At 42.9% G+C, this 18,912-nt stretch overlaps 1 protein-coding gene across 2 annotated transcripts in view; it reads left to right on the forward strand.

The window, feature by feature from the left end:
• Egfr (epidermal growth factor receptor) overlaps positions 1-18,912 on the forward strand; it is a 172,597-nt gene that overhangs the window by 122,243 nt on the left and 31,442 nt on the right. For both annotated transcript variants that reach the window (XM_051200645.1, XM_051200646.1), the window contains exons 5-15: positions 3,078-3,146; positions 3,901-4,019; positions 5,033-5,174; positions 6,376-6,492; positions 6,851-6,977; positions 7,073-7,146; positions 7,930-8,020; positions 10,600-10,799; positions 12,989-13,121; positions 15,349-15,439; positions 17,475-17,632. In XM_051200645.1, the coding sequence (XP_051056602.1) occupies positions 3,078-3,146; positions 3,901-4,019; positions 5,033-5,174; positions 6,376-6,492; positions 6,851-6,977; positions 7,073-7,146; positions 7,930-8,020; positions 10,600-10,799; positions 12,989-13,121; positions 15,349-15,439; positions 17,475-17,632 (1,321 nt within the window). The remainder of the gene's footprint in view (positions 1-3,077; positions 3,147-3,900; positions 4,020-5,032; positions 5,175-6,375; positions 6,493-6,850; positions 6,978-7,072; positions 7,147-7,929; positions 8,021-10,599; positions 10,800-12,988; positions 13,122-15,348; positions 15,440-17,474; positions 17,633-18,912) is intronic.

Raw genomic sequence — 18,912 nt, forward strand, 5'->3', positions numbered from 1 at the left:
CCTGAGGGCTCTGCTTATCAGCTGACCAGTGTAAACACTCTAACACAGAACCACAGAGAGGAGATTTGTTCGGGGTTTCCTAAATGTTCCCAACTCATCCGTGCCACACTCCTGCAGCAGCCCTGGAAGATGGCCAGAACTAAGCTTGGGGACTCTACCTCTGACCTTCCCTAACGCTGTATAGGAAGCTCTGAGATGGCATGTTTTCACTCACCAAACTCCACCAAGCCGGTTCTTAATAGTGCTGATCTTTCCACTTTGTAGGGTAAAGCATGGGCTGGGTTTCCTACTCTTATGTTCCTGCACTTGTGCTCTTCATACTAGTTGGGTTTGGCCCTCCACAGAGTCTACACAAATCCAAAAAAAAAAAAAGTCAATTAAAACTCTTACTTTATTTTTGCTTAGTTGCTTTATTTTTATTGATGTATTTATTAAAATAGCTGGGGTGAAAACTTAGGAAATCTGTCATCTTAGTCATTATGTGTCCATATTGTTGTGCAGCCATAACCACCATCCATGCTCACCTTGTGGCACCATAAGTGAAAGACAAAAGAGAAGGGATCAGGATCCTCCTGTCCCTTCAAAGACCCTGCCTCCAACAACTGAGCTTCCAATACTTCCACCATTTTTTTTTCATACAGCATTTTTTATTACTTGATAATTACACACATGTATACACTGAATTGTGATCATATTTGGCATTCTGACCATCCTCCCAACTCCTCTGCTCTCACGCCTTCCTCCCACTTTCATATCTTTTTGATGACCCACTGAGTGCAGTAAGATCTGCACATACGTGCATGGCTGTGGGATATCCACTGGAGCAGGCTTAACCAATCAGGGGCCACACCCATGAAGAGATGGCTCTTCCTCCTCCAGCAGCCAGGGGTAGGTTCTCATGGTCCCTTCCCCCACCCATGTTGGAATGTGGATTGGCTTGGTCTTCTGCAGGTCTTGGGCAGGCAGCCACAGCTGCTGTGAGGTCATGAGTACAGCAGCCCTGTTTTGTCCAGAATTTGTCCTCCCTGAATTTTCTGGCTCTTATTATCTTTCTGCCCTCTTTTCTGTGATGATCTTAGAGCCTTGGGATGAGGGCTGTGACACAGATGTCTTGTGTATGACTGAGCGCTCCACAGACATTTACTCTCTGCACTTCCACCAGTTACAAGTCTTTGTAGTAATTATCTTTTACTACATAAAGAAGCTTCTCTGATGAGGACTGTGCACTGATATATGATGTAGATTTAAGTATTTTTGAAGGCACGTTGATGCTATGTCTGTTTGGCAAAATAATAGTAGTAAGTTCTTCCCTAAGGCTTGGAAGCTCCCCAGCCATGAGGTCTTGACCAGATTTACAGTAGCAGACATGTTTCTTCCTACAGGATGGATCTGAAGTACAACTAGAGAATGGCTAAATACCCCTCATAATGTTCATGCTATCATCACCCATGGACACATCTTGCCAGGATGGTCATTAGTTCTACCTCTTAAAGTTTCTGTCATCTCTTTGTGACGTAAAGCTGATAACACAAGAGCCTCGAGGGGTCATTGTGTATCTAAACTATAGCACTAGTCATGAGCTTAACTGAATCAAAATTGCATAAATAAGTGGAATTTCAAGTAAGAACTCATTCAATAAATTGTTCTGTAATGACAATGACTAAGGGACAAATGGCTAAAATGTCAGAGCCATAGTAGAATTTTTAAAAATTAAGTAAGGACATGAGAGTTATACATACTAGAAGATAGGAAATCTGTCTCCTATGTCTCCTACCTTCTCCTCTCTTCCACTGACCAGTGCTTTGCAGACATATAAGCCTTTTGAGAATTTTGCACTCCATCTTTATCAATGACAAAACTAGTATTATGAGATGATTTTCACTGTAATATAGGTAAGGCTCAGAAGAATGGCCAGTGTATATTATTGTTGATGAAGTGTAGAATTTGAGGCTATAAGAAAATGGATTTGCATGAAAGAAAATAAATAAAATCAACAGCTACTTCATACCTCCATATGAATTCCAAATATGTATTAAGTACATGTAATAAAATATTAACATACATTTAAGTCCTAGAAGGGAACATGAGGATGAATATTAAGTTGAAAAGCTGAATTCAGACACAAATAAGCTTCCATATGATATAAAGTTACCTTATATGATATCTGATTGCCCCAAAGGGAGCTTTAAAACTAAACAGAGTGGCCTTTAAGAGTCTAATGGAAATGTTAAGTATGCAGAACCACAAAGAGAAAAGGAAAGAATGATAAATCTCCTCTATTGAACTTTTCAACAAACTTGTTGGCTAATACTTTGGTATCCACATCTCTCAGTGTGATTAATTACAGAATATAACTCATGAGATTAAAAAACTTTGCAGCTGCAATTTGATATGGGCAAAATATAAAAATACAAAAAATTATGAATTACAAAGAATTCCAGACAGTCGCATGGCAGCTATTAACTAAAATTCTAGGTAACTGGCCAAGTGGCTCACAGAATAAGAATGTTTACTTTCCTGTGGCGCGTTCTGCACCACTCCATGGCTTGCAGGAGAAGGGTGCTTTTCACCATCCCTAAACCCAGTGATGATTGCCTGCCCCCCACCCCAAGTTAGTCGAGATTGGATATAGCAAGGTGAATGAGTACACACGGAGTCAATCTGGCAAGAGAAGCCAAAGCACTTCTCGGACCCTGGACTCATTTGTCATTTGTGTGCCTGTGACAAGCCAATAGGAACTCTCTCTCTCTCTCTCTCTCTCTCTCTCTATCTATCTATCTATCTATCTCTATCTATCTATCTATCTATCTATCTATCTATCTATCTATCTATCTCTCAGTTTACAAAGCTAAAGTGCAAGCAAAAGCAGCCCATGGCTCACCGGTTTGACTTTTCTTACACGAGTCTTTTAGTTTACCCTACAAAGCATCTGAGTCAACTATGAATACCAAATTTCCAAACTGTTCCTTGTTTCTAGTGCATTCTCTAGGACCTCTGGAGAGGCATCATCAGTGGCTTCCATGTCATTGGTTCACTTTTATTGAAATACACATTTAACTACTAGATTTTTATTTCAGGCCAAAAATGTGATCCGAGCTGTCCGAACGGAAGTTGTTGGGGAGGAGGAGAAGAGAACTGCCAGAGATGTAAGTCGGCACAGGACTGGGGCCTGAGAAACGTGCCCCTGTGAGAGGGGCCCACGCTGTGTGTGGCCCTCCTCTCCTACACTTTGGTAAAGGACAAGTACAGGAACTTGGCAAAAGACCCAATGTTAGCTGTTTCATGAATGTCGGTGTTGCCAACCCCATTGCATCCAGCCATCTAAAGCTAACTATTTGAATCCTTCAGCCCATCATAAAATGCCTAAAAGCCAGTTACCCAAGCGTGTAGGATCCCCTGTTTTCTGCTCCCACTCCCCCCTTTCCTACTACCAAGTGCTTCTCCAGGGAGCATATGTGTGAATCCTACTTTTTACAAAAATTTAATTTACTCCAGCATGGTTGCTGGCTCACCCAAAGAACCCAGGAATGTGTCGGCTTCAAACCTGACCACAGTTCATTGCCTTTGTGACATCAGTATCCGATTCTTCATACTTCCGGACAGGTGCTCTTCTGGCTTGTGTGCTTTCTGTATCAGCAAGAATTCTCTAGCTAATATCTACTTATCCAAAAAATCTGATCAGACTTGCTCTAATCAGTTCTCCTAAGTGATAAGAAAAATATAGCAAGGGAAGCAATGATACTCAGTTTGACTGAATGTGAATGCCAAGAAGCCTGTTCCAAAGTCACATAATCCATCCATTCCACATTTGTTTCTTTCCACTGCATACAAGTATTCCTCGATGTCCCTAGAATATGACTGCCACCTAGATGCAGCTCATTGGTGATCTTTCTTTTACAGTGACCAAAATCATCTGTGCCCAGCAATGTTCCCGGCGTTGTCGTGGCAGGTCCCCCAGTGACTGCTGCCACAACCAGTGTGCCGCGGGGTGTACAGGACCCCGAGAGAGTGACTGTCTGGTAAGACTGTAGGCCTCAGAGCTTTGCACTTGTTCCCCACTGAGTGTGATAGGGCCTTCCTGTGGGGCACAGTGTAAATAAGTTTCCTGGTTAGCAGCAGCAGCATTGTGACAAATGTGGAGAGCTGCTTCTGTAAGACCCCCTGAGATGTGTCCGGTTACACAGACCTTTGCACATATGGTGTTGGAATCCATGTTATTCATTCTTCTTTGCTTCACCATATTTCCATGCCTCTTGGGCTGCTCCACTACCCTACGCCATACCATGGAGTCTTTTTCCCCCGGACACTACCAAAGCTCTGGTGAAAGACCTAGTGTGAAGTTTGGCAGGTGCCTGAGCTAGTGAATGTGATTCCTGGGGTTAGTACAAAGCCTAGCAAGGCCCTGTCAGGCTCCAGAAGAGGAAGTCCATCCTAAACTAGACTCTAGAATATTCTCTGGTTTCTGCAAACAGAAGATTCTTAAATCCCAAACCAGAGCTGGCCCTGGAATTCTTTTTCACTTGGGCAGTCCTGGGCTGGATCTACTGAGCAGTCCAGGAGAAAGGCTGTCTATGGATTTCTTCGTAAGAGCCACCACCTTTGGTCTGGCCCTTTCTGCATGGAAGCGTTCTGCTAAGATTCCTGCACTTTGACAACAAACCCTAAAGTATCTCCTAAAGCACTCTTTATCAGGGAAACCCAGTACGAACTGGGTTTAAAAATAGTGTCACACCATGCTTACCATGCCAGGGTTACCATTCCTTGTCACCTGTAATCAATTGAGATGTATTTCTTTTCTAACCACAAACCCTAAGTTAGAGCAGCTGGAACAGTGGGTATACTTAAAATGATTACTTGCAAGAGGACGAGGTTTCTGACTACCCTGAAAAGCTGCCTGGATTCTTTTCCTTCTCGCTGAATGCCTGAGCTAGGCTAAGAACTGCCATTGCCCTGACCTGCAGGCTGCTTGGCCCTGTGATTCTTTCATTAGGATGCCACATCTTGAGCAGGCATGTTGTCCCTCCTGTGACAGGTGTGCCACAAATTCCGAGACGAAGCCACATGCAAAGACACCTGCCCACCACTGATGCTGTACAACCCCACCACATATCAGATGGACGTCAACCCTGAGGGAAAGTACAGCTTTGGCGCCACCTGCGTGAAGAAATGTCCCCGTGAGTTGTCCACCTTTGACTCTGCTGTCATCCCTGTCCTCTTTTTGACTTATGCTGGAGTCTTGGGTAGTCTGGGGCCTATAGGGAAATGGCAACATGGATCAGCCCCAAACAGACAAAGGGAAGCAATGCATAAAGAGCCTTAAAATCCAATCCTGACTATGGGCAGTAGCAGCACACGCCGTTAAGCTCAGCACTGGAAGGCAGAGGCAGGTGAATTTCTGAGTTCAAGGCCAGCCTGGTCTCCAGAGCAAGTTCCAGGACAGCCAGGGATACACAGAGAAGCCCTGTCTCAAAAAAACACCCCCCCCCCAAAAAAAAGTAAAAGAGAAACTATAAGGCTGAGGGTGAGATTTTTGCCTACCTCGATTTAGGTCATGAAAGTCTATTTAGAAAAAAGAGAGAGAAAGACAAAGAAGAACAGAAATAGAATAATAAGCCACTGCAAAGTCAATGAAAACTAAATGAAAGAAAACTCACCATAGCCATGCCATGGATGGGCTCTCTATGTGAGAACTTAGTAAACAGAGCCTTCAAATCCACAGAAAACACTCAAAACCTAAGATAAGAAGAGCACAAGACTCACAGACATGCTACCAATGCTCATGTTTTTGAGGATCTATTTGAGAAACTCCAAATAGGTGCATAGAGTTTCTAACACATACTATAATCATAAATACTAAACAAGGTAGACTTCATAAAGATGAGGGGGAATGGAGAGATAGATTGGGGTGCCTGTCTGGGAAGTGGAACAAACTGGTCCCCTCAATGCTCCCCCAAGGGCCACATGGCAGGTAGGAATGAGCAAAGGTGGTGGCAAACTGTAGTGCCCTCAATGGGACATGGTCTGTTTGCTAAGCATTGACGGGTGTCTCATACAATGTCAAGGTTTATCTGTAAGTTCCAAACACAGATCTGATCAAGGAAGCTGATGTTCAAAGGCTTTCAGTCAGTGAGTGTGTTCCCTGCTGGTGCTGTATCATGCCTGTGAGCAATTATCTGTGTTCCTCCATACTACTGTCAGAAAAAGTCATTAAACTCAGGCTTGATTCCTTTTATAGTTAAAGCCCATCTCTCTCCCTTCAAAAGTAAAGTCAACCGAACCATTAGGGACCCGTTATGTGGACATGAGGAAGTTTGTGGAAGGTTAGGAGGACCTGCCGTGGCCTTCAACACCTTCTTTTCACTGCCTCTTCCTCAGGGAACTATGTGGTAACAGATCATGGCTCGTGTGTCCGGGCCTGTGGTCCTGACTACTATGAAGTGGAAGAAGATGGTGTCCGCAAGTGTAAAAAGTGTGACGGGCCCTGTCGCAAAGGTAAGGCCTTTTTATTGACCTTTGTGCTGAATTCTTGTGTCCACCCTCCAAACCAACACATCTTACTCTTAATTTTAAAAATGCGCATTTCCTCTGGAAAGTAGAAGCCAAGTTACTTGCAAAGCAAATTACAAAGGTGGAGATGGGGAGGGGGCTTTCTACTGAACCAGGTACAGAGGCGCCACCTGCAGCCCAGGTAGGTGAACTGTCCCGGACAGAAAGGGGGAAGAGCCCATGTCTTTTTGAGTGGCTAGATTCAGTCCAGGTAGAAAAATGACAGGGGTTCCTACTTCTGCCTGGGTAGGTGCAGCCTTCTTAATTCGGCAAAGGTAAATGGAACAATTATTTCTCTTAACAGTTTGTAATGGCATCGGCATTGGTGAATTTAAAGACACACTCTCCATAAATGCTACAAACATCAAACACTTCAAATACTGCACTTCCATCAGTGGCGATCTTCATATCCTGCCAGTGGCCTTTAAGGGGTAAGTAACAGCTGAGTGACCAGGACAGAGAGCAGCAAAACCTACTTTTTTAAATCATGGAAAGTGATCAATAATCGTGTTACTGTTTGTTTCAGGGATACCTTCACACGTACTCCTCCTCTAGACCCACAGGAACTAGAGATTCTGAAAACCGTAAAGGAAATAACAGGTTTGTGCTGGTGTATCTGGGAGCATATGTGGGAAATTAAATTTTATAGAAACCATCAAAGAACCCCTCTTTTTCTCTGACATAAGAATGCGGTGTCTGAAGTTCTACCGTTACGATTAGTCCTTTGAGACTTTGTAAAACTCCAGTGTCCCTTTGTGCAAGTTGAAAGCATTTAAGACAAGACTGCGGCCATGCTTGTCTTCATGTGGGCACAGCTCAGACAGGCCATCATCCTCATGGACCCCAAACCCTAGAGGGGGAAGTGCAGGGTCTCGGGTTTCATAAACCAGATTTCAAACAGTTGTTCACTGGGGAGTCTTGAGCCATGACTGCCACCTGCACTCCATTTTCTTCACCTTTAAAAAGGGATAATTTGATCTGGAAAACAAGACTGATACAGAAATCAGAGCTAAGTGAAGAAAGTATTTAAGCGGTGACCCTAAGTAACCAACAACTTGAAAACAGTCAGAAAAGGAACCCAGTGTGTGATCTGATATCCTCCACGGGTATCAGAGCACATGGTCAGCCTGTCGGGTGGACATTGGCCTGAAGGTTGAGAGGGGTGTGATGAGGGATTCAAAGTTCCATGGAGGGGGCAGGATTTCAATGTTCTTTTAATATTGTCTGGACTGTCATCCTTAGACATCCTTAGTCATCCTTAGTCACAGCGAGACTGGGAAAATCCACTGCTGCTGTCCACGCAGCATAAGTTCTAGAATGTTTCTTACGAATCAAAAACATCTCTGGCTCCGTGTGTGTCTAAGCCTTTCTCCCTCCCTCTAGGGTTTTTGCTGATTCAGGCTTGGCCTGAAAACTGGACTGACCTCCATGCTTTTGAGAACCTAGAAATAATCCGCGGCAGAACAAAGCAACAGTAAGTCAGCTATAACCAAAGCCTGGTAGATTATGTTTGCTTTTTGTTTTGAAACTGGCCTGAAAGGAGGGGTGTAGAAATAGTACGAAGATGATCTTTCACTCGGCTTCCCCTGAGGTGAACAGCTTTGGTGAGTGGATATTCAGATTCAGGTAAAGATGTTGACACTGCACAGTGCCATTCACTCGACCATGCACTTTATTCTGAGCTCTCTAGATTTTCCAGGAATATGTTTGTTCTTTCTCTGTCCTCTCAAGAATCCCACATCACATTGCCTTCTAATATCGTCTCAGTTCCCTTCAAATGCCCCTCACTTCTATGCCTTTGCCCATTTTCACTATCTTGACACTCTGGGAAAATGTAACCGGGTGTTTTATAGAATATCTCCTTATTTATGCTTGGCAAATACTTGAAAATATTTGATATCACACAAGGGGACCTAAGTAATATTTTAACACTAAATGGTTTGGGGACCTATAATGACCATTCTTCCAGCCACAACAAGGAAATGTGTGCAAAGAGAGAAAAGATACAGAGAGAGGGAGAGGGGGGGGAGACAGAGAGACAGAGGGAGGAAGGGAGGGAGGAAGGGGGAAAGGAGGAAGGGAGGAGGAGGAAAGCAGGGAGGGAGGAGGGAAAGGAAGGAGGGGGAAAGGAGGAAGGGGGAAAGAAAGGAAGGAGGGGGCAAAGGAGAGAGGGAGGGGGAAAGCAGGGGGAGGGGAAAAAGGAGGGAAGGAAGGAGGAGCAGAAGAAAATTCTTTAACAGAGAAATCCTAAGATTTGTGGTGAGGAAGAGAAATTTGGAAATCTGTAGCTCAAACTGCCTTGAAAAGTTTCTGATTATGACAACCTTTTCTGGAATGTGCCACTATTAACATCACATATCATGAACTATTTAGTAAATCAAAGCACCACATACACATATACACAATATACATTGCTTCCGTAAACTCCATTAGTCAGACACTTCTGATACTAGGCACACAGCTGCTACTTTTGCTTCCTGCGAGCTCTCAGGAATGTCTTTGCTGGGGCCAGCACAGGGATGAACTTTAGCACAGGATTTCAAGTGACTGCACTGTAGCCTTCTGCTTAGTTTAAGCTACGGGATGACCACTAGGTTCTGGTGTGACTCACAAAACACTGGGACTTGCCCTGCATGAAAGACCTCAGCCAGACCCTGAGGTGATGCCCGGGGGAGAATCTGTCACTTCTCTGGAAACAGGCTTTGAGGAAATAGGAAGCAGCATGAACAGGAAGAGAGAGACGGCCAAATAATGCTTTAAACCTTTGGCATTTAACCTCTTAACTTCCATTCTCTTCCTTTTGTCCTGTCTCAACCGACCCATTGCTGATGCTGGCATCAAAGAAACTTCCTACAAATGCACAGTGCTTCTATGTTGCCTGTGACAACCCAAGCTCTTCCAGCAGGGGCATAAGTCTGTGCTCTGACTTCAGCCTCCATCCCAGACCGGTCTTCCAGCCCTTCCTACCTGCAGACATCTGGAAGTCCTCTCCTTCAAGGGCTTTGGGATTCCATTGCCTTTTGTCTTGCTAACTTTAATATGGCCATCCAATGGGAACATACCTTGTAGAATCTTACCTGGCTGTGCTCTCCAGGTCTCAGATATGAGACATCGGGGCTCAGAGAAAGTTGTCCTTCTATGCCAATCCTTCATGGAGCTACTTAAGTACCCATGATTGACCATCAGAGCCCTCTAAGGCTGCATTCACTTCTCTGGATTCAAAACACTGCATGAAATCAGCTAACCTGGGCTTACAGGAGCTCACAGAGACTGACCCAATAACCAGGGAGCTTGCATGAGACTGACATAGGCATATATGTTACAGTTGTGTAGCTTGGTCTTCTTGTGGGATTCCTAATATTGGGAAAGGGGCTGTCTCTGACTCTGCTGTCTGCTTTTGGGGACCCTTTACTCTTCCAGACTTAATATGAAGGGAGGTGCCTAGTCTCACTGTAACTCAATATACCATGGCTGGCTAATATCCATGGGAGGCCTTCCTTTTTCTGAAGAGAAACAAAGGAGAAAGAGTGAATGGGGGAAGGGACTTGGATAAGAAGAGGGAGGAGATATTATGGTAGGGATGCAAAAACAAATAAACAAAATACTCTGCCTGTATAAGAGATACATATTTAACCTATATAGTATTTGTCAAGTGGTGCCACAGATATTCACTCAATAAACATGACCAGATGACACTGGATAGATGAATAGATGGATGGACGGACAAACAAACTTACTAAAAGCACATTTAGATGTTCTTGATTTCTAGGAAAACTTTAAATATAGTAAATAAAATGACATGAGGCCAATGACTCAGCCCTCTAGTTTATCCAAGGTTAAATATAATAAATGGATGATAAACAGGCTTTCATTGAAGAAACTTAAAAAAACACTTGCATTTTTGAAAGTTGTGATTCATATTTTTCACAGAATTATTAGTAATAATTGGAACATAGTTTTCAGGAAAGTGAGTGGCCCAGAGAAACAAAATTTGAGTGTGACATGTTGTTTTCACTACCATGTACAATGCAATTTTTCTTCTCCCCCATTTAGTGGTCAATTTTCTCTTGCGGTTGTTGGCCTAAACATAACATCATTGGGATTGCGTTCCCTCAAGGAAATAAGTGATGGAGATGTGGTCATTTCAGGAAACCGGAATTTGTGCTACGCAAATACGATAAACTGGAAAAAACTCTTTGGGACTTCCAATCAGAAAACCAAAATCATGAACAACAGAGCCCAGGATGACTGCAGTAAGTAGCTGGCCCTGTCTCACCTGTGTAGATGGTTCCTGAAGTAATTTGTTTTTAGAAGGAGTGCCAAAGAGGTCCGTGGCTCCTGCTCACTGCTCTTACCCAGGTCTACAGTGTGATGGAGGGAAAAAGTGGACATGGAGTATGAAAAAATGTGTAGTTCAGTGGGGAAAGGGGAGAATTTAAAGTTACAAATTATCCAGATTCTGAGAATGCAATCATAACTGCAAAGAGATTAACCCTTAAAGAGAAGTTGTGTACCCTACATTGGAACTACAGAAAAAAGATCCCTGACGGCATCCATCTGCCAAAGGGATGTGCAGCCATTTGAAGGAAGAGAGTCAAAACTGAGAATCCTGCTGGAGAGACTGCCTTCTTCCAGAGGCCAGGCTACATCTGTAGCCACTGAAATGGGCAACATCATCATCATGGTACTGGTTTTGTACACATGAAAGATTCAAGACTAAAGGGGCAAGGAGGCTTGTGCCAGGTTAAAGAAAACCAGTCAAGCCAGCCAGTATGTAGCAGGACTGAAGTCCCTAAAAGGAGGCCTAGAGAGGCCATCCATTCAAACCCATAAAGATTAAGTTTAAGTTACAATGGACACTTCAGGATTTTAACGATGTCATCAGGGTAGGACGTCTGAGCAGGCCAAGGGCAGAGATTTTGCATACTGCAAGGGGCAGACCAGGAAGGACAGAGCTACCCAAGTTCTTAAGAGCCCCTTATTTCCAACATCTGGAAATCCTGATGAAATTACTCAGGATCTCAAGGACTTGGGAATTCTGCTGGGTTTAGATCTTGCTTTGGTTCAGTATTTCTTTGCTGTCCTCCATCCCACCTCTTCGAAATGGAAATGTTTACTATGTGGCATCATGTGTTGGATGTTTGTAATTTACTTTCTGATTGCACAGAGGCCAACAGTTAATAGATTGTCTTGAGTCTCAAGGCAGAAAAAATAGAATTGAGACTTTTGAACAATATTGATACTGTTAAAGACTTACCAAGGGCAAGTGAGATGGCTCAGCAGAAAAGAACATTGCTGCCAAGCCTGGAAAGCTGAGGTCTGTTCCCAGGACTCACATGGAGGAAGGAGAGAGCCAACTCACACAAATTGATTACACACACACACACACACACACACACACACACACACACACACACACACACACACCACGGCATGCACATGCACATCCCCTACACAAAATGAAAAGATAATGTAGATTTTTTTTAAAGACTTAAGAAGATGGATGAACACAATTTGCATTATAAGATGTCCATGATCCTCTGTGGTCTGGGAGCAAGGGTAAGAGGCGGGGGATGACGCGGTGTGAGCATGTTTCTATAAGCATGCGTTTGAGCACTTTGCCTCGTGCTTCTGCCACTATGATGGACAGTATTTCCTTCTTTAATGTCAGCCAAGGTTAACCCTTCCCCTCGTCAGTTCTTTCTTGTTAGATATGTGGTCTTATCAATGAGTAATGTAATACATGTGCTGAGATTTAGGATACTAAGCATCTGTAATTTAAAGAACAAAATGTAGTCTCCATTCCATTACATTTTAACTAAAGATCTCTGTGCTCCCTTCCTTCTTTGACCACTATAGCCAAGGTCATGTACATGTGGGTGTCCACACATATGCATCAAAGAATGTGTGACATTTCAGTTATATTCCCAGCTCTAGTTAAAAACATTAAGTTATACTAGCTTTTGAAACTATCAAATGCCCCTGGATTTGTGGCAAGGCTCTAAACACTGGCAAAAGTAATGCTAAGTAGCAGAGGTCCTCTGGTCCAGTTGGGCTTTGAGAACTTGCCCTGTTTATTTTCATCACCTTTGGCTTTGGCTTCCTCATTTACACATGGCGGTGGTTCCAGTACCATGGTGTTTCTCAGTGACATGAAATCCTTCCTGTATGCGAAGCTCTTGGCATGCTACCCAGCACACAGCAAGCAGCTACAACCTTGCCTGTCATTTCTATCAGCTGTGACATCCATCATCAAAGCCTCCCAAGAGTCAGGGCCAAGCTGCCCTGAACACCACAGAGAACAGAGGCCATGGTACCCTACTCTTTTCAGAACTGCGGTGTGTTTGTGAAGAGCACACAGCCCCTCAGAAATGTGTTACCTCTTCTGACCCCCTCCTGTTACTGTTCTATAACTGACCTGTGACTCACTGTGTCTTCTCAGAGGCCACAGGCCACGTCTGTAATTCTCTGTGCTCCCCGGAAGGCTGCTGGGGCCCTTCGCCCATGGACTGTGTCTCCTGCCAGAATGTCAGCAGGGGCAGAGAGTGCGTGGAGAAGTGTAACGTCCTGGAGGGGTGAGACACTGTTCTTTCTGCCTTTGTCTAGCTAAGAAATAGGCCACTGTGCTGTTCTTACAGCCTTGTACTTATCCAAGTTAATTTTTTTCTTTCTCTCTTGTTGTTGGTATTATCTTCTTTTATTCTCTGTTTATTGTTTTGGAAAAGTGTTCAGCACATTAGGAAATAAGTTTTTCTCTATTCTTCAATGCACCTGATAATCTGCCATATCTCTTTTCCTGAAAATACTTTAAATTTTCATTGTACAGGAATTTCTCAAGATAGAACAGGCATAGTGGTGTAGACATTTCGCCTTTTCTTTCCAGTCCACTATTTCCATTGTATTAAAATATATCAGCACAGAATACTTCCTAAACAATTTCAGTTTTATGCACCCCTCATACACACTGATCATTGAGTGATGCAAATTATTTTTAATACAACCAGGGACAAAGAAATAATTTACATATTTGTTTAATATAATAGTAATCAATCAATATTAGATTCAGATACAATGAGAATTTCAATATTGGGATAAAGTTTTAAGTGAATACTGGTAATGATTAAAGTAAATTACTTGGAAAATTAAGTTGAAGGATAGAATGGGGCATTCTTTTAGATCTAAGGTAATAAGGGAAACTATGGTGGAGAGAAGACTTATGAGTTACAGGCAGTGCTGGGGAATCCTGTTTCACTAACAGGGTGTAGATCACAGTTTCTACCCAGAAATGTTCCAGAGCTGGATGGAAAGACAATTCTGAATATGTAAGAACTTGATGGGCTTAGGACAACTGCTATAACTGCTGTTTGAACATCGCATATGAAGCACCAGTCCTTGCTGTTCTGAACAGACATTCATATTTTCAGCTTTCTAATCTCTTCATCATACCCAGGGACTCGGGGCTCTTAGAGCGAGATGCCTGATGGCCTGCAGGACCTCACCACTGTTCAAGCTGGGGCCCTTAGGCAGGAGGTGACACAAAGACAAAGCTGGGAAATCAACACTGGGTTTTTTCATGACTAGTCATTAGCTGTGGTCTCTTTGTTCTGCTGACAGAGGAACGGTGAAATGACAAGGGAAAACAATCCGGTGCTAGTCTTTGTCCTCTTTTGTACACTTTACAGTTTGACAGCACTGAGTAGTGGCAAACAGGCAGGCAGAGGCAAGTGCACATGACACCCTTAACTGTTGCAACAACCCTTCTTCATTACTTGATTAGCAAGACGCTTAGCAGCACAAGTCTCAGAGTTCTTATGTAGGGGTGCGGTGTAGGACTCCTAGTGTTACAGATGTGCATAGGCCAGGCACATCGCGGTTCTCTAGCCCATAGTAGCTGTTGGTCCAACTTCAAAAAGGGCCTCAAAATAGGTTCCTCAATCCTGGAAGGTTATTACTGTTACAATTCATGGTCCTAAGATGTCTGAGACCCTTGGCTCTAAAATCTTGGCATAGTCTGGAATTTTTGCAGCAAACAGACATTTTTGCTTCTTCTCCCCCGCTCTTTGCAGTAGTCCATCCTTCAGCCTCAGTTCTCCATCCTCTCGACTTCCACCATCCCCTTTGTGCCAGCTTCTCCCCTCTCAAGCTGCCCAGCCTCCCACTTTTCACCTTCCAAGCAATGGCCCAGTGCGCTTCTGCAGCTGACGCTGATGACTGCTTGCTATCACTGCTGCTCCACGGCCCCTTCCATCCCTCTTTCTCGCCCTGCTGCTTCTACCTAGATGCTGCCAGCTAAGCTTGAACTACTAAAAGTAGGCAAAGGAAAGGCCATCTGAGAGGAGTCCATTGTTGGATTAATGTATCTAATGTTGCAATTCCAAGAGAGGCAGCAAACAGGAAGGTGTTTTTCAGAGGCTCCAGAAATGAACAAGCTTGAACGTTCCTTTCCTATCCCTTAGTCTTAGTAACCATTTCTTTCCAGCTTAAATATCCATGAATTTGGTCTTAGAGGGAAGAGATGGCTCATAAAGATGTTTTTCATATTTGGCTTTCTTACCTGACATTCAAAAACCATGCCTATAGAAAAATGTCAGGGAATTACTCTGATTATAAATGAAGCTGCGTGTGAGGTGACCTGAGGTTCTGTTGGTGACCTCAGCATATTCTATTTCAGGTCAGTCCCAGAATTCTGACCCTTTGCCCTTAAAAAGCTTTTGAATTTCTGGCATAGGTCATTTGTGTTACTTGAAATAGTTTCAGCCACTCAGGGTATGGCATGCTCAGTTCACTGTGTTCTTCTCCTAGGGAGCCAAGGGAGTTTGTGGAGAAGTCCGAGTGCATCCAATGCCATCCAGAATGTCTTCCCCAGGACATGAACATCACCTGTACAGGCCGGGTAAGGAGCGGTACTCTTGTCTACCATGTTTTGTGGGAAATCCTTCACAGCAGCAGAAAGAACAGCAATGATCCAAGCTACCCACAGCAAGGAAGATGGCTGTGCAAGCCCTTTCCAGGGAAGAAATGTGCAGGATCCAAGCCCCCCAATAGGAAAGATGGCCACACAAGTCCTTTTCATGGAAGACATGTTCAGGATCTGATCCATAAAGTAGCTAAAGGTGCCTCACACCTGCCTTGTCCAGGATCCCACAACCATTTCACCATGGCCATCCCCACACTGTACTACAGGACATCCTGTGCTATGCTTGGACACTGCCAGAAAGCTTTCTCAGCTTCTGCCATCTGCCATCATCTCTTCATTTTAATCAAATACCACCAGAGAATTGTTTAACAAATTCAAATCACACTAATTTTTAACAGAAAGCCCAGCAATTTTTTTTTAAAATCAGTTGGTTATCTACATACACAGTAACAAAATCTTGAGGTGTGTAAGTGAGAATTCAGGTTTCTCTGACATGAATATGCTGTACATACCTGATACTAGGCATAGATGGAACTCTGTTTCATTGTGAGTTTCAGAAGCAAAATCTCAATCTCCTCATTGAAACATGTTTCAGAGGTTGTCCATCAATCAAGCATAGTGTAACAGAACTGAGTTAGGAAATCTAGACTGTCAGCATGACTGGTTACAAAGTAAGCCCTTGGTCTGCAGCCTTACATGGCATTGGGTTGAATTTTCATTGCTACAGTGAAATAATTGCTGCTTTTGCTTTAGTGTTCCAGCTGCTCTGGCTTTGAGTATGTTCAGCCTCTGTGCAGACAAAGCTGAATGGTTACTGGAGCCAAGGGGGAAAAAGCCTTGCCTAACAGCTTTATTTCAGTCCTCTTGTGAAGTGTGAAGCACACAGCCCAGGCAGTCCCACTGCCTTCATTTCTCAGGATTTTACAAGGGCATTCCAAGTTTTACAGACAGGGTCTAATGCTACACATTCACAGTCCATTCTGCAGCCAGCACTGCCATGTGCCACCTTCTTTTCCCTGGAGAAATACAAAAGGGGGTTTTCCTTCATGTGCCTCAGCAAGTCAAAGTCTGGCCTCCCTCAGTACTTCCTTTTAACTTCAAATGTGATATGCAAGAAAAATAAGGATATAAAATACATGTAAACAAATCAAGGTGACTTTGACAACTACTATGTCTACAATATCTTAAAATAATGTTAAAATACAGTAAATAATGTAGTTTAATTTGTGTTTATATAAAAATAAATGTGTATGCTTTTTCTATGAATACCTTATGTACTTCATACAACTTTGCTGTACTAGAGTGACTGAGAATGGGAAAAACAAATAACATCTGTCCTTTCTTAACAGATTATAGCACACAGATCAAATTGCTTTGTATAGTAAGCAGAAAGTAAATCTGAGGGCCAGCATAATGGAAAAGGGACTTCCTGCCTAGCCCGGTTGCTTTCATTCCATCCCTGAGACTCACATGGTAGAAGGAAAGTGCTACCTCTCACAAGCTGTCCCCTCATCTCCACAGTTTCGTCCACACACATACGTAATTAGCTAATTAAAAGAAAGTAAATCTGTTTCAGGAATGTCAGAAAAACACATCATGGGCATAGGGGTAAGGACAATCACAGAACTTGTCATATATTTTAAGACCTTCCCCACTGGGTCAGGACAGATGGCTCAGTGGTTAAGAGCAATAACTGTTCTTTTAGAGGACCCAGGTTTGATTCTCAATACCAACATGGCAGCTCACAGCCACCTGTAACTCCAGTTTCAGGAGATTTGATGCCCTCTTCTGACCTCTGTGAGCACCAGTGGTACACAAGTGGTACACAGACATGCATGCACATATAATAATAATAATAATAATAATAATAATAATAATAATAATAATAATAATTTATTATTAATAATAATAATGGCTTTTGATTCCTCACAGTAAATATTATGAATAGAAAGTTATTTCCATTTAAAAAAAGAAAGAAATGATTGGTAACCTTCTCTGTACCTTGGTTCAGGGACCAGACAACTGCATCAAATGTGCCCACTACATTGACGGCCCACACTGTGTCAAGACCTGCCCAGCTGGGATCATGGGGGAGAACAACACCTTAGTTTGGAAGTATGCAGATGCCAATAATGTCTGCCACCTCTGCCATCCAAACTGTACCTACGGGTAAGTGTAGCACAGTCACCTACAATAGCATATGAAAATTTGTACACTGGAAATGTCTGTGAAATTTTCGGCAGTGGGTTATATTGGTTTGTATTTTAGCCAGGGCCCTAAGAAGTTCCAACTGTGTGGTTGTGGTGGCAGAGTGATGTGCTGGTTGGCAGTTCTTAGACTGGTAAGAATATCACTCTGCATCTCAAGAAGTTTGTCTCAGGTTCCTTAGAACTACATATGCCAAAAGGAAAAAGTAATGGGTACAATTGTCAAGTTTCACCTCTTTGCCCTCTGTATAAACAAGGTTTGAATGGGGATGGTGTGGACTGGGGGTGGGGAAAGATCTGTCTCAGTCAGTAACATGTTTTTCATTCGATCATGTGGACCTTAGTTTGATCACCAGCTCTCATGTAGAAAAAGCCAGGAGTAATGACAGTAAACACCTGTAACCCCAGTACTAGAAAGACAAAGGCAAGAAGATCCCCAGGGCTCTCTGGCCATCCGTTCTAGCCAAAATGTTGGTAAACTTCACTTCAGTGAGAGAATTAAAAAGGAGCAGTTGTGTTTGAAGAATGTCTGATGTTAACTTCTAGACTTCACACAACACACACACACACACACACACACACACACACAGTAACTCTTCCTGAGATGTTGCTCCAAAGCACCTTTTCAAAATCTGCTCTAATTTTAAGCTGTTACACCATTAATTAATGTAGACTTGACTAGAATTAGCTGAAGTGCTCTGATTCTATAAATCTGATATACTGGAATACTATAAATTAAGATTTGAATCAGATTACACTCATTAACCAGAACAGAATCAGGATATATATTATACATCTCATTGTGTTTCTTAAAATCTTCACTCTTACTCAGATCTATTTCTCATTCTTTCCCTGGATCTCTCCATTATCAACTATATGGCTATTATGTGCTGTGTATCTAACTAGATTCTTCTGTAAAATGCAATGATAAATAATTCAGGTTACAGGATTTTGTGATCATGAGTCAATATCTGTAAAACACTTAAAGTAGTGACTAAAGCTGGGTGAGCACTAATGAACAATGAGTGTTAATGGGGATGGTGATGATGTGGATAGTGGTGATGGCAATGTGGATACTGGTGGTGATGACAATTTGGATAGTGGTGATGGTGGTGATGTAAATGGTGCTGATGGTGTGGATGATAATGATGTAGATAGTAGTGATGGTGATATGGAAAGTGGTGGTAGTGGTGTGGATAGTGGTGGTAATGGTGATGTGGGTAATGGTAATATTGATAAGGT

This window comes from Phodopus roborovskii, unplaced genomic scaffold, assembly GCF_943737965.1.
Source record: "Phodopus roborovskii unplaced genomic scaffold, PHOROB, whole genome shotgun sequence".
In the NCBI taxonomy this organism is placed as follows: Eukaryota; Metazoa; Chordata; class Mammalia; order Rodentia; family Cricetidae; genus Phodopus; species Phodopus roborovskii.